At 35.0% G+C, this 16,240-nt stretch overlaps 1 protein-coding gene across 1 annotated transcript; it reads left to right on the top strand.

Moving 5' to 3' along the window:
* Positions 1-848: 848 nt before the first annotated feature.
* Positions 849-11,519, top strand: LOC147391381 (polyadenylate-binding protein 2-like). The gene is made up of 6 exons (XM_086458175.1): positions 849-1,066; positions 1,252-1,354; positions 2,769-2,839; positions 7,000-7,191; positions 7,277-7,404; positions 11,014-11,519. Exons 1-6 carry the CDS (start codon positions 938-940, stop codon positions 11,060-11,062), a joined length of 672 nt encoding a protein of 223 aa, XP_086314301.1. The 5' UTR covers positions 849-937; the 3' UTR covers positions 11,063-11,519.
* The last annotated feature ends 4,721 nt before the right edge of the window (positions 11,520-16,240 follow it).

The following is a 16,240-nucleotide window of genomic DNA, read 5'->3' as shown; positions in this document are numbered from 1 at the left end:
CTTCAAAGTTTTTAGAATTATTTCCTTTATAACCCAATGACATTAGATAATGTTTTTGTTTGTCACAAATTAATGCAATTAGAATCCACTCCAAGTACGTTAAGTAACAAATTAACATCATAAAATTGAATTTTATGATATGGATCGCTCTCCAGGTTTGCATCGTACCAAACTTGATAAAATGAGATTTGTTGAGTAACAAATTTGATAAATTAACACTGCGTTTGGATAGAGCTTCTTGACGACTTCTGCTCTTGCGGGGAGTTAGCAAACGTTTGGATAGATTTTTGCTTTGGCGTGGAGAGATTTTTGCTCTTGCGGGGAGAGGTTTTTTGCTCTTTGTGGAGAAGCTTCAAAGACCTGCTCTTCCGCGGAGAGGTTTTTTGCTCTTGCGGGGAGTGATTGAGCTTTTGCTCTTGCACGGAGAGGTGTATCCACACAGACCCTAAGATTCTCTTAAAGTTGTCAGAATTCCAAGAGAGTTTTTAAATAAAAATGCAACAATTGGGCCTGCCGGCTAATGCATGCCACGTTAGATGGCGTTTGGAAGCGTATGTCAGAAAGGCGTCAGAAATCATTATTGTTTTTATAACCCAAACGCTACTTACGTGTCTTAAAAGAGATCTTTGACTCGTCAATAATTTGTCTTAAACTGGTCCATCCCATCTCACAAAGACGTAAATACCCACTGAAATCATCTTAAATGACAAATAATGCCCTGCTTGAATATTGCCACGTGTAAAATCTAAAATCACGGAAATACCCATAAAAATTATATAAAATGACAACAATATCCATCTCCCCTTAGGTTAATAACAGAGCTCCGCGGACGCCATAATCCTCTTCGTCTCTCATCCATCGCCGAAAGCGAAGTCGAAAACCAGAAGAGAGAGAGAGAGAGAGAGAGAGAGAGAGAGAGAGAGAGAGAGAGAGAGAGATGGAGCAAGAGAACGAGCATGAAGTGTACGGAGGTGAAATACCAGACGAAGGAGAGATGGATGCAGATGTTGAGATGTCGAATAAGCCAGATGATGTCGAAGAAGAAGAAGATCCTAATTCCAATGAGGTTTCTCTCTCTCTCTCTCTCTCTCTTTCTCTCTCTCTCTTACTGTGTGTGTTTTAGTTTCTGAAACCCTAATTTCTGCGCTGCTTTTCCCCTATTTTCTCTTTCTTCCTGTTCTTTAATGGAGGAAAGACAAGCTGAAAAACGAGAAAAAATTTCCAAATTTACGTCTTTTTCTATGTTTATAGAACCTGGAGGATATGAAGAAGAGACTGAAGGAGATCGAAGATGAAGCTGGTGCTCTTCGTGAGATGCAGGCCAAAGTCGAGAAGGAAATGGGCGCTGTTCAAGGTTTCTTTTCTTCTTTTTTTTTTTTTAATTAATTTTTTTATATAAAAAAAATGGTTTCCAGCGTTTTAGACCAGTTTCATGAGTAATTGATGTTTGGAAGGAGAGTAGAGACATTGTTACAAACTTCTCTGATTTTTTTTTTCTTCAAAAAATTGTAAAATTCACTGAATAAGGGACTGGATTGGCTGATTAAATCAGTGATGAATTAATCGCCAAAAATGATGCCATTGTTACCCTTCAACCTACAAAATGTTATCTTCTTCAGCTTTCAAATCTCATGAACAAGATAGGGTTTTTAGGAATATTGAAGATGACGAGTTTTGGGGAGAAGTAAAAAAAAACACCATTTGTATAATCCCCAACATATCCCAAATCTTTTATAAAACTTCTCCAAACCATAGTCACTAAAGTCTCTGACTTATTGAAAAACCACGATTAAATCATGAATCTTTTCCTTCACTGATTTACTCACGAATTTTTTATTAGTAAGACACAGACTTTTACGAACTTTGTGATTGAATCATGAATTTCATGATTACATCACGGATAATGCTTAAAATAATGAGGATGACATTGATTTGATGTTTTTGATCTGTTAATGAATCCTAATTTGGACTCATGATTATGATATTTTTTATATATTGAAGTATAAACCTTGAATATGTTGTGGATCTGTGGTTACTTCTTGATATCAATATGGGAATAGGTGATTTATAATTTTAGTTTAATATGGAACGTGATGATATAATGTGAACCTAGCTTGATTTTTTCCCGACATTTTTTCTGATGTTTCCCGATTTTACTGAATTTTTCCCTTGCTGACTTATCCCCAAACCTCGACTTGGTGACTATGCTCCAAACTCATCTGAATTAAGCAAACTGAATCTCCACCCGAATAATTTCCTTTTGGATACCTCATTCAGTCACAAAGGCTTTTTCTTTAGGTCTCACATATCACATTCTTCACGTTTTGTATACCTCATTCGGTCACCGCAATGTCTGGGGTTGCATTTTATGGAAGCAATACAATATTTTTGAATTGTTTTTTTTTCCTTTTCCTGAAAAATGAGCTATGTTTTTGTTGCATTATTGTTTATTTTGTCTTCTTATGGGAGCTACACAAGCTTGATAATGTTTAGTTGATCATCTATAAAAAAAAAATATCCAAAATAAATATGTGTAGTTGACCACTATAGCCATTTTGAGTTATTACACATTTTGTGAAGTTTGCCTATTAAAGCATACCCTTCTTTTCTCTCTTTCCATAGAACACTTTTGACCAATAAAAAGAAGTATGTATTTCTTCTTTTATTCTATTTTGTGTCTTCTTTTTTATTTACTGCTTTCCACACTCTGCACACTATGGGTTATGTTTTAATTCCTCTTTCCGTTTGGTTGACTATCCTGTATAAAGATCTTTCTGGTACTTCTGCAACCCAAGCTGAAAAGGAGGAGGTGGATTCTCGCTCAATATATGTTGGTAATGTGAGGGTTTGAACTCCTTTTACTTTTTTTTTAATCATTGAAAGTATTATTTATTTAGTTTTTTGTTGCTTTGTGCATCTCTATCTATGGCTCAGTTCTTTTTAAGATGCCCTATATCATATGTACTTTGTTTGGTTTCCTCTTCTGTTTGTTATGTAAAATTTGCAGCCACTTCCTTGTGTTGGACAGCACAAAACAGTATGCAACGGGGATTTAACTTTCATAGGTGATTCTACGAGAGGCTTTGGGGACTACTGGGACTAATTGACTGTATTATTGCGGTTGCAAGCATAACTATTAATAGTGGGTTACATGACTACCAAGTGTTGAGTCTATTTTCATATTGTTATTTCAAGGTACATTTTGTGAAGGTTCCACTTCGGTGAGGTGGAGAAGTCTGTATATGGTAATATAACAAACCTGGGATCAAAACACCTTAAACCTATAAAAATAGGTTGGTGGTATTTCTTTCCTAGAATTCTAGAGATCCATTTTTTAGGTTCGGCTAAGTTGAGTTGGGGCTTCAAAGCATTGTGCTACATTGTTCTGGTGGTATGATATTTAGGGCTATACAAATAGGTCTGAGGTTGGGATTTTTGTGCTTAAAACAATGTATTAAAAGAATTTATTGATAGTCATGAGAAAAAGTTGAAACAAAAATGGAGGTCGAAAAATCCATCCTTTCAAGTGAAAACAAGATTGGAAGGAAAAAAAATAAAGAAAAAACTAATAAGGTGTGTAGCAACTCATTGGAATTAGACATTTGATGCATTTGATGATGTCACTAGGATCCCTTCCATCCAAAGTATGACAATGGTCCAAGAAACCACAAAAGGAGGAAGGAGACTCCATAGTATGCAAACTTTGGGAGAAAAAGTCATGATGCCTTTTTTCGAACCATCCCCATCATCGTTTGGGGCATAACGAAGACTATCCTAAGTAGGACTAACAAGACACAACACTCCAAATGTTTTTAGCCAAATTGCTATAAATTTGTTGATAGTTTATGGATTCCCCATCCACTTTACATATGGAACAATAACTGAAGTCCAATTATAGGAAATAAGGTGATCAATGGTAAGTTTTTCCCCCCTTCCTCCTGTTCGTTTTGTTTTACTTTTTGATTTTTTAGCAATCCACTCAAAGGAGGAGTTCCATGGGAGAGCTCTCGATTCCCAAAGAAAGGTTGCAGAAGAGATTGCGACTAAAACAAGTGCAATCATAGTAACCAAATTCGGATTTGGCAATTATTTGACGGGAGGTGTTTGGGGGGGGGGGGCATTTGGTTAATTCAGATATATTTGGGAAAATTTCAGGCGGAGGTTGAGCTAGGGGAAAAATAAGCTGAGGGATAGAGTTAAAAATCACTGATTATTTAAAAAACTTGCTGATTTTTCATAATAAAAGCATAGACCACCTTCATGAAATCATTATTGATATCTCCCAACAAGATTTGAGAAGGCGTGAAAGAAATTAATGTGGCCCTCGAGATTTTCCTCTATTTAGCTAAAACAGTCTCTCACGACCAAGAAAAAGAGGTCTTTGAATGCATTTGCGCCATTAATAGTATCAAATATTAACCAGCTTATGGTGAAATTTTGTCAATTTATGGTATGGCTTAGTGAAATTCACTTGTAATATTTTGTGAAGTCCAATTGTTCAGTCCTGAAAGTTCTTCATTAGCTTGCTTAGGGAGGTGCTTAGTTGAAAAAGACCCAGCAAATTTAAAAAAAATCAAGTTAAGAAAAACTGGTAGGGGTTTAAGCTCGGTTGAAAAGGTCCTTGGATTGTATAATTTTTAAGGTTCCCCCCTTCTAGAAATTCACCTTTTTTTTTTTTTGTAATTCGATATTTCCATACATTTGGCTTTGATTGGTATTTATTAATATGTGATGCATTTACAGGAGATTTATTATCCTTATTATCAATTTGTTTGAGTGAAAAATCAAAGGATTGGGAAATTGCATTTCCTAAACTAGCATATGTAGGTTGTAGCTTGGAGGTCAATTTGGCTACGAAATCATGATGTTATGATTGAATTATATTTACTTAAATGACATTATCTTTAAACTTGTAAAAGGGGGCATTATCTTAAACTTACAAGCATTTACATGTTTAGTTACATAGCTTTAAACTCTAAAGTATAGTGCTCGCTTTTTCTCTTCTTCGACTAGTAAAATATGTTCTTATCATTTCCACCTCTTGTTTTCCTTTTTTTTTTTTTGGTTAAGTTTAATATGCATTTCATTCAAAGGCAAAAGAAACCTATTAAGACTTACAAGGGAAACAATAAAAATAACTCACAAAGAAAAAATTAATTAAATTGTTCCTTTTCTCATGCGTATTTTTCAAAGAAGAATCCTTTGAACTCTTTATGTAGCTTAGGCCAGAATTACAGACGTGCTTTGATGTCCACAGTGATGTCATGGAGTGATTTCTCTTCTCCCTTGAAACTTCGCTTATTTTGCTCCTTGTTGCTCCTATACACTACAAATAGTAACATTTCCCAAAAAATATTTCCTATTGTAAGAAAATTCAAGGTTTGACAACCATGAAATATGGAAGCATGCGAAAAGGGAAGAGTCCAAGATACGTGACTTTGAGGAAGCATAGTCACCAAGTCAGAATACATGTTTAAAACGACAAGGGAAAGCTTCGGAAAAAACGGATATGAAGTGAGAACAAAACAATAAATATACAAAATAAAAAATATTTATTAAAAATTTATATATATATATATATATATATATATATATATATATATATATATATATATATATATATATGGGTGGCGCTCTTTTGACAAAATCCTAGACATCATTCTAGACAAAGCATTTTGTCTTATATGGGCTAAAAGTTTCAGAATGGGCTGATTTTTTGTGAGGATGATCTCTATGATGAGAAAATCATCCTCACAAAAATCAGCAAATTCTGAAATTTCTAACCTTAGTTTATAAGATGAAGAATCGTGAACCGTCAATTTTTACTGTTAGTTTGTGACCACTTTTGATGGGGTTAGAAGTTTCAAAATTGGCTGCTTTTTTGTGAGGATGATCTACTGACTATAGAGATCATCCTCACAAAAAATCATTCCATCCCGAAACATTCTAGTCATATAAGACAAAACTTTGTCTAGAATGTTGGCTAGGATTTTGTCAAAAAAATGCTATCCTATATATATATATATATAATAAAATACAATGGTGGGTCCCACTATTGCTATAGTTTTGTAGGGGATAAATGTCTCATCCAGCTATCTTTCCTCGTTTACCCTCTTTGACTACTTTTCCTCTTTTACCCCTTTTTTCAATAGTTCCTCTCTAACTTTACTATCTTTCCTCTTTTCCCCTTTAGCCTACTTTATTATCTTTCCTTGTTTCCCTCTATTTTTAATAACACCTGTCCAACTTTGTTATTTTTCCTCTTTTACCCCATTAACCTCAAAGATTTTTAATACTATCCCCTCCAACTTTATCATTTTTCTACTTTTACCCCCTTAACCCCAAAAAGGATGCTAGTGCCGTAGGCATCGGCAAACTCTAGCATATATAATATTAGACATTTAGTCTATGTTTTCAATATAATTTTTAGCAAAAAATAAAAATAAAATACTATTGAGTATCTATGCATGATAACATGTTTCCACACATAATTGTATATTTCATGATGAAAACAAGTTTAACAATCAATGTATCTTTTGAGCAAAATAAAACTATTGAAAAAAATTTAATAATCTTGACATCAAGATATTATCATAAAATCTCACATTCAACAACATTTATGAACTAAATCACAAACAGCCATAAGACAATATAAATTAACCATAGGCCTAAAAAAGGGGTTCGTATTATTTTTGTTTCTTTTAAAAAAATGTATGTAAAATGAAAAAAACGCATTTTTTTTTTTGGTTGAAAAAGTTGAGTTTTATTTGTTATTTTTATTGTTTTAATATTAGAGGTATAAAAACGTTCGAAATGAGACTTTTTTTCAAAAAAACAGAGTTTTTTGTTACTATGCGGGGAAGAAATAGTATCATATCTTTTCATTTCTTCTTCTTCAAGTTTCATTGCAAATTGTATATATGCATGTTCTTGTTGCGAATGTTACAAATCCTAGATGGTGGGTTAGCTAATAACTCTGCTTCTTGTTTCAAACATTAGGTGGACTATGCATGCACTCCTGAGGAAGTCCAGCAGCATTTTCAATCCTGTGGAACAGTGAATAGAGTGACGATTTTGACGGACAAGTTTGGTCAACCTAAGGGATTTGCTTACGTGGAGTTTGTCGAAATAGATGCTGTTCAGAATGCTCTTCTGTTAAATGAATCAGAGTTGCATGGCCGTCAATTGAAGGTCCTTGATTTTTTATTATCTCAACATCTTTAATCAGTGATTTTTCTTATTTGGATGTAATGTTGGATTTTTGGTGATTCTGCAGGTATCGGCTAAGCGAACCAACGTTCCTGGAATGAAGCAGTACCGAGGAAGGCGGCCCAACCCATATCTTGGTTTTCGAGGCCGAAGACCATTCATGCCAGCCCCCTTCTATTCTCCTTATGGTTATGGGTAAGCATTGCGACTCTCTATCTGTGCTTTTTCTAGCTGTATTTTCACTCTAAGATGATCTCTTTCCTTACGTTTTAAGGAGTAAGGACCATCCTTGAAAATTGCAACCTCTAAAATCAGTGTGATCCAAGGATTGTAGCCTTCTGATTGTACTTTATGTCAATACAATTATGTAGGGAAATTACTAAAGCTTTCCCTGTCAAGACTATTTACACAAGAGTAATTTCACCAATGTATAACTAATTTTCTACCCTTCGAGAAAATTTGTGTTTAAAACTACGGCTTGTTCTCAGGTAGGTTTCGTCACTCTCCTGCTTTGTATCTTATTTGCTATTTCTAATGATGAATTACTACACTTTCCAAAAAAAAGAAAATTGAAAAAAAATGAGTACATGGTGTACATTTAATATATGCTTCTTGAGAACTTCATTTGGAAAAGGTTGTACTCTGATCTTGGGTGTAGCCCTCCAAAAGGGAGAAACCCCTCATTGGCCATCCCTTTGGTGCTTTAAGAGGCCAGTACACTTGGCACATGTTGGAAGGGGGTGACTCATGTGTCCATGGGAATATATTTTTCTTATTTGGATGTAATGTATGAAAGAAAATTTTTTTTGGATCATTCAGGTGTAAAAGTGTGGTTGGTCAAAATTCTCAAAAAATAAATGTGTTTGGTCAAGTTGATACAAGATTGTTTCCGCCTTCATAGAGAATCTTGCATAAAGCTTGTACGTGGTTGTAAGACAGCCCTGAGATTAAAACCCTATCTTTATACTAAAGCCTACTTAAAAAAAGAGTTTATTGTGCTTGCATAATGCTCATATGATGTCGTGGTCCCACTCCAGCTACAGTTTCGTGGGGTATAATCGTCTCACTCCAGTTACAGTGGAGTGAGGTCCACACTACCCCATTTTATATTTCCTTTGCTCTTCACTACCTTTAAATTGGATCATTCAGGAGTAAAAATGTGGTTGGTCAAAATTATCAAAAAATAAATAAAATAAACGTGTTTGGTCAAGGTGAGACAAGATTGTTTCTGCCTTCACAGAGAAGCTTGCATAAAGCCTGTACGTGGTTGTAAGACAAACCTGAGATCAAAACCATGTCTTTATACTAAAGCTTACATAAGAAAAAAAGAGTTTATATGCTTGCATTAAAGCTCATATGATGTCGTTGTCCCACTCCAACTACAATTTCATGGGGTATAATCATCCCACTCCAGTTATAATGGATTGGGGTCCATACTACCCCACTTTATATTGCCTTTGCTTTTCACCCCCTTCAACTTTATTGTCTCCTCTCCCCCCTCTTTTCAAGGATTGTAGCCTTCTGATTGTACTTTATGTCAATACAATTATGTAGGGAAATTACAGAAGCTTTCCCTATCAAGACTATTTACACAACACTACATCAATAAGAGTAATTTCACCAATGTAGAACAAATTTTCTTCCCTTTGAGAAAATTTGTGTTTAAAACTATGGTTTTTTTTAGCACTTTTATTTTGCTTGTTCTCATGTAGGTTTCCTCACTCTCCTGCTATGTATCTTATTTGCTTTTTCTAATTATGATGAATTACTACATTTTCAAAAAAAAAAAAAAAAAAAAGTTACACGGTGTACAATTAATATTTGTTTCTTGAGAACTTCATTTGGAAAAGGTTGTACTCTGATTTTGGGTGTAGTGGCCAGGGCCTCCCTCTAAAAGGGAATCGTTGGCCATCCCTCTGGTGCTTTAAGAGGCCAGTGCACTTGGCATATGTTGGAAGGGGGTGACTCTTGTGTCTATGGGAATAGTTAGACTAGTCAATACCCATGTATGAAAGAAAAAAAAAATTGGATCATTCAGGTGTAAAAATGTGGTTGGTCAAAATTATCAAAAAATAAATAAAATAAATGTGTTTGCTCAAGTTGAGACAAGACTGTTTTCACCTTCATAGAGAAGCTTGCTTAAAACTTGTACGTGGTTGTAAGACAGTCTTGAGATCAAAATCCTGTCTTTATACTAAAGCTGACATAAGAAAAAAAAGAGAGTTTATTATGCTTGCATAAAGCTCATATGATGTCATGATCCCACTCCAGCTACAGTTTCGTGAGGGTATAATCGTCCCACTCCAGTTATAGTGGAGTGAGGTCCACACTACCCCACTTTATATTGCCTTTGCTCTTCATCCCCTTCAACTTAATGGTCTCCTTCCCCCTCTTAAATAATATCCCTCTAATTTTACTATTGTTCCTCTTTTATCCCCTTTTTCAATAATACCCTTCTAACTTTACTATCTTTATTCTTTTATCCCTATTTTCAATAATACCCCTCTCTAACTTTTGTCTTTCCTCTCCTCCTCCCCCCCCTCAATAATATCCCTCCAATTTTAACTGTATTATCTTTCCTTTTGTATCATTTTTTTTCAATAATACCCTTCTAACTATACTATCTTTACTCTTTTACCCCTCTAACTTCAATTTTATTGTCTTTCCTCTCTTCACCCCCTCTTCAATAATAACCCTCCAATTTTTTTTTATCTTTCCTCTTTTACGCTTTTAACACCAAAGTGAATGCGGCTTGGACCAACACTACTATTATAGTGAAACGATAACATTTTTGGGCTTGTCACAGTCATGATGTCACTCTGTGACATGTGGCCAACAGATGCGGAGACCCAAGCACTTCTATAATGAGCCACATCCTTGATTCACATTCTGCAGACTTTAATCACATTATGCACACTTCTAAAATGTGTTTATTCATCCAGGTTTCAGCACCAGATTAGATTATTAAGATCATTCTGTTGGTATGTGATTGGCATTGGCCCACACTAGCAATCGAATGGCCTATTCTGTGCATTGCAGCAGTGTGCACCTGGTTTGGGATGTACAAAATCAAGATTGTGTCCAGTTTGGATGTCTTAGTCTAGCTTTATAGTAGGTGTTTATTAATTGCTAGCTTTTAGCATTTTAGACAATAGTTAGGTTATCATCATCATCGCAGCCTTATCCCAAAAACTTGGGATCGGCTATGTACATCATAGTTTGGTATCATTATAAAATCTTATTTTGCAGTTATTTTGGAGATTATTATTGGTTGGTATTAATTAGTGGCATCTATTGTTGAGTTAATTTTTTTTTTTCCCCTTAGGTTTAAGTGTTAAGGTTGGGGTTTTTTATAGGTGGAACTTCACCACTGACATCTATTCTAAAATATTAGAGGAAATATCACCCTTAACTGAATTCATAAAAAAGTTACCAGTAGTTTCATATGGTGGTGGTCGTTCATTGAGCTGACCCTCTAGGATGATGCTTTAGGTGCCCTGTTTCTGTTTGTATCATCACTTGCCAGGTTAGAAAAGGTTCTCTGATGAGAAGGCCATATCAAAGATTAAGACACAACTCAGTCTTGAGACTTACAATGGAATCAAAACTAATGCTTCTGCAATTCTAAATCTTTTGATTACGCAGGGCTTCAAAGTTGCGATGAATAACACTTTACTTCACTGCACTAATGGGCCTTAATTGAGAATGGAATTGTCATTGTTTTAAGTTAATTTTGTTTTTACTGGATTCCTTGTTAAAATTAGATGTGATTCTGAAGTTGGATTGTTTTATTTTCCAATGCAGCAAAGTCCCAAGGTTCAGGCGGCCAATGCGGTACATGCCATACTATTGATGGGTGCTCATCATCCTGTCGTGGCTACAGAGTGCTGTGGGCAGACATACTTCTGTAATCTGGAGCCCATGGGCTTGTATTATCTTCCTTCCTGAAAATCTGCAAACATCTGTGGTCGTTCAATCTCCTTACCCAGGCAAGTCATGGGTCTTGGATTTATATCCTTTAAATAGATGGATTTGAGTTGCTTGCCATTGGAAGACAGATATATCAGTTATTGTTAGTTTGTTCTTATGTTTCTTAGTTCGCATAATTTACAGTTAGTGACTATTCAGGGATATTACATGTTGATTAGTACCTTTTGTTGTTGTTTTAGATACTGGAATCGTTGTTACAATTGATGTTTTGAAAAATGGTCTGGACTGGTTAGTTCAACTGGTGACATTGGTATGAAAGATAGTTCTGTGGCTAACATTGTCAGACCTGGAATTTTATTATCTTCCTATTTTTATTTCAAGTAGCTTTCTCCCCCAAAGTTAAAATAAATTTACTTTAGGGTCTGTATCATTGCAGGGAATTTTTTTTGAGGGAATATGAATTCCTTGGGAAAATGGAAATGAGAAATTGAATTCCACCGTTTGATTGTACCTATGAAAAGGTCAAAATGAGAGTTGGTTTTCAGTTTTGGGGTTGGAGTTAATCATGAGAGAATGGCATAGGTGGAAAAGCCATTTTCCTGGTGGGTGGCAGGGGAAACACTGTCCCTCCCATGGTGGAAAATTGCTTTGGGTAGGAAAAATGAGTTCCTGGGAAAATGTATCGAAAGGGAAATTATTTACCTGCCAATTTTCCATGCGTATCATACTGACCCTTAGTTTCACAGTAAGACTGACCAGAAAGCTTGGGCCATCTTTAATGCTCAAGCAGTAGTTTTATGGTTGACGCGATGAAAATTTCCTGTGATTTGAGAAACAACCCGATGATCTCAAACTTTTGTTTTACGAAGTTGAATTTTCCTGGCTAATCTGGTTGGCTATAATTTATTGGGGAATTGCAAACTGGTTTTCTATGTTGGCTCTTATACATTGATAGGTTGATTAATTCGTGGACTAATTCTCAACTGTGGAAACCATATTATTTGTCTTGTTGACATTTATGGGTGTCTTTTTGTTCATCATCCTTGAAGCCTTATTCCAAAGAATTGGGGATTAAGAAGTGAAGATGAGAATCTTGTCGCTGAAGAGTCCTCCGAAGAGAATTTTTATTCTGAAAATAAAATATGTTAGCCAATAAACTTATTCCTCTGTTTCTCTCATCTCTCATTATTGGTTCTTAGGCTTGAAAGATTATATCTGCATCATTAGTTCTATGTTATGAGCCCACCTTTAATTGCCACAACGACCATTCTTATGTACTGTTATTACATGTAAAACTCTTCCCATCTTTACGACTAGCATTTAAGACCAGATGTATAACGCACTCAACCATGGAGTGGGTATTCCCTTCAAAATTCACTCTGAGATGATCTTGCTATCAATCATGGTGGAGATGTGAGTAAAGCATGAAGACCTCTTGATCTTGGATTGTACCATTGAGAATTTTCAACGGGGACTTACTGGGAATGCGATGGAAGTTGTAAGAGGTTGGAAAAACCTTAGAAAAGGAGAAGAGAAGCCATTGAAGAAGCTTGGATTACTATCTTCTTTAATTTGCTCTTTTTCTTCTGAGATGAGAGATTTGGGAAGGAAGAGAAAGAGATGAGACTGATAGTGAAGCTGCAAAGAAGCCGTGCTGGATGTAGTGACTGGTGAGCTCCTAGCAGCATACTAATTGGACTTTTCTAGTTCCCATGTACCAAGACTTTTAAGACAACAAAAACCCTTTCTAAGATGGTGGGCTCTTTATTTTTATGTGCCAAAAGACTTTTTTGTAAGTACATCAATGCTTATTCCTGATCCGAATAGGCTAACTGCTATCATCACTATTCTGAAGCCAAGAGCAACTGCGGGCCGATCACACTGTGTATTGAGCTATAAATGAATAAGTCCCTAAGGAAAGATGAACATATCGGAAGCTAGAAGTGTTTGTACATAGAGTATGTTTGTCGACATGACAATGCCTACTTCTAAAATCCCTTTTAACACTAGTTGTAGGATTGTGGATGGGTACGAGGTGCGTTCATGCCCCAAGAAGGATACAAAAATGGTAGCAATAGAAACTCCTTGCCCTTCCAGTGTGAGGAGCATCTTCTTCGTCTCTTTGACTATTACTGGTAAACTGTTTCCTGTTAAGTTCATTTTCTTTGGAATCCGAAGACTTGAGAAGGTGAAATATTACCTGATTATGGTGTTTGGGTCAATGCTCGGATGACTTACAAAATGCCCTCCAAGTTATATCTGGGTTACCAGCATTAGCGAAAATCTCGCACTTGTTGATTCCAAGGTCATGCCCAAGATCATTGAAGGAGTGCAAATTTTCTCAACAGAATGGGATTTTTTATTTTTAATTATATATAGCTTTTTAGTATATGTAAATTGTAGGTGGGAGGGAAGAAATTGTTCCCTGGGTGCTTTAGACATTCCTCCTCTAGGATCTAATGAATATTTTGAGATTTCCCTATATTTTCAAATTGATGACGTGCCCCCACTAATATTCCCTTATTAACTAACGAAAATGACCTAATTACCCTCATCTTCTATTTCTAGCCAAAAGCCCTTGATTTTTCTCTCCAAAACTGTTAACATTAGGGGCTTCAGCCTCAATGATAAATTATTTTTAATCTATTTACTTCACCACCTTCAACCTAACATTAACCTTTTGAGGAAAACTCTTCAATTTTCTATCCAAAAGTTTCATCAGCTTTTACTTCTCCAAAAATCCTATATTGTTCTTAAGGTTTGAATGTGATAGTAGATAAAATCTTTTAAGTTGGAGATGAAGTTCAAATGCTCTTACCCAAGAAGTTAAATATTTTTTGTTGAAAGATTAACAAGGTTAAGACAGACCCAGGTCAGCTACAACCTCAAGAAAAACACGTCTCTTTTGACGCGAGAGAGGATGGATACAAGGTTACCTCAAAAAGAACCACAATCAATCTCAAAACAATCCATATTATCTTGAGTAGAAGCAAGAAGGTCATCAGCCCTCTTGGCCTCTATGAAGACATGACTAAAGGAGACATCCTGGAAGCCGGGCAGATACTCAATGACAGAACCAAGTGCTGGACATTCCAAGGGTTACTCCAACAGTCATTTAGCATGTTAACTACACTACATCCTTTAGCAATAGCCAATTTGAGCCCTTCAAGGATTCCTTGAAGTTCATGTTGAAGAACTGAATTAGGGAGCTCACAGCCAGTGCCCCATCTTCATGATTCCGAAGAATTGCTCCATAACCTCCTATAGTTGAGGAGGAGAATGAACAATCCGTGTTGAGCGCCCAAACTCCAATGACTGGTTTTGAAAAGTAAAATGAAGGCTTTTGAATCCAGATTGATGATACGCGCAACCTTGATATTATCTCTCATGAATTAGCAAGGATTGCATATTGGTTTGTGATGGACTGTGGTTCCTAGGTCATTGGATTGCACTTATGAATACTTTGTATACTTAAATAATATATTGTTTATTAGGTTGAAAGTTCATTTATTCCTAAAATTTTTCTCAAACTCATCGAGCCAAGATATGTCATGGTTTTAAAATTTGGTTCCTCCATTGATACTGAGTTGACTTGTCTGCATCATCTCATCTTGGACGAGACAAACCATTTAAATAGATTTTTGATTATTAATAAAGAAAATGTCATTTTAAAGTTTTATCAACAATTACTTGTGTAGGCAGCGATCCGATATTTTTGGAGTCCTCATGTAAGGAATTACCAAAGAAATTTTTTCAACAAAGATGTGAATTAGAAGGATTGGTTGACAAAATATGAACCGAAGATTGAATCTTGATACCTCAGAACAATACATTTTTGTTATCACGATATATATTGGCAGCTTCAAATCATGTGATCGAAATGAAATTTGGACTGGGTGAATCATCAAAAAAATAAACATATTCGTTATTTAGTGGATCTGTTACAAGATCGATTATGTTTGGATTTAAAAAATACGGACTCAAGAACTATATATGGGGCATAGTTAGCAAATTAGGTGTACAACAAAAAATCTTTACAGGATTAATTCGAGTATGATTCGACATATACATTTAGTAGTTCATTTAAAAATTTGAAGAGTGGCAAAAATGCGATACGAGAACGGTTTGGGTATAATTCGACTTCAATACTCTAGAAAACTTTCTAAAATTTATGTGTATATATATTAAACTTTTCAATGTACTCAATATCCAAATATTTAGAAAACTCCCATATTTTTTAAGATTTATTCAAAATCACCATCAATATCCTTCATCTTTGAGCTCATCCTTGGTAAATTAAGAACATATGATACTTTTATGCATGTATATCAAATTCTCAAGCCTTATTACAAATCAATAACACTTGGATCTCTTTACATGTATTCCATTTTAATATTTATTCTAAAATAGCATATATAGAAATTTTTTTAAAACTAAAGAGTATTTTTTTTTCTTTAGATTAATCATACCATTTACACAAATATTTATAATGCAAAGCACATACTATCTGACTTAATTGAGTTATCAAGACTCATTTCAAAAAATTCGAGAGGAGAGAGAAAAGTAAAATAAGTGAAAGAGTTAATTGTTGATTGATAATTGCGACATTCGATAACAAAAAATGATTAGTGATTGTCTGTTGATGAAACCTTTAAGTGTAAAGAATATTATCATGCGATATTGAGATATAATTTTTTTATTTTAAAAATATGGGTTAATTAGTGTTTTTAACCCTCATTGCAGAAAGTATTTTTGATTTGTTTAATATGGGAAAAATAATAAATCATGAATGATTCGAAAATGTTCAAAGAAGTGCTAATTTTTAATAGGCGTTGAATTGGACAGAAGTTTTAATCATTCTTGTGTATAATTCATGATTTATTCGAAGAATTACTAACTATAATTTGGGGCAATTAGTCATAAATTGATACCTACTCCTCCTAATTTGGTAAGTTCAACTCCATTAACAACCACCTATGAATCATTTTTTGGCCTGCACCCCTTATCTCAAGTTTTGAATCGAACTGATCCATTGACACAAATAGTTCATGCCTGAAAATCACTAGCCAATATGGTTCGACATTTTGGTGTCCTAGGAGTA

Source organism: Akebia trifoliata, chromosome 11 (genome assembly GCF_017979445.1).
Source record: "Akebia trifoliata isolate Shusen 1 chromosome 11, ASM1797944v1, whole genome shotgun sequence".
In the NCBI taxonomy this organism is placed as follows: domain Eukaryota; kingdom Viridiplantae; phylum Streptophyta; class Magnoliopsida; order Ranunculales; family Lardizabalaceae; genus Akebia; species Akebia trifoliata.
This window is presented reverse-complemented; position numbering and strand designations above follow the sequence as displayed.

Bases quoted from the DNA above. Each gene is read 5' to 3' on its own strand.
- LOC147391381 (XM_086458175.1), top strand. From the start codon at position 938: ATGGAGCAAGAGAACGAGCATGAAGTGTACGGAGGTGAAATACCAGAC. The intron at 1,067-1,251 runs GTTTCTCTCTCT...CTATGTTTATAG, and splicing joins AAGATCCTAATTCCAATGAG to AACCTGGAGGATATGAAGAA. The intron at 1,355-2,768 runs GTTTCTTTTCTT...TCCTGTATAAAG, and splicing joins GGAAATGGGCGCTGTTCAAG to ATCTTTCTGGTACTTCTGCA.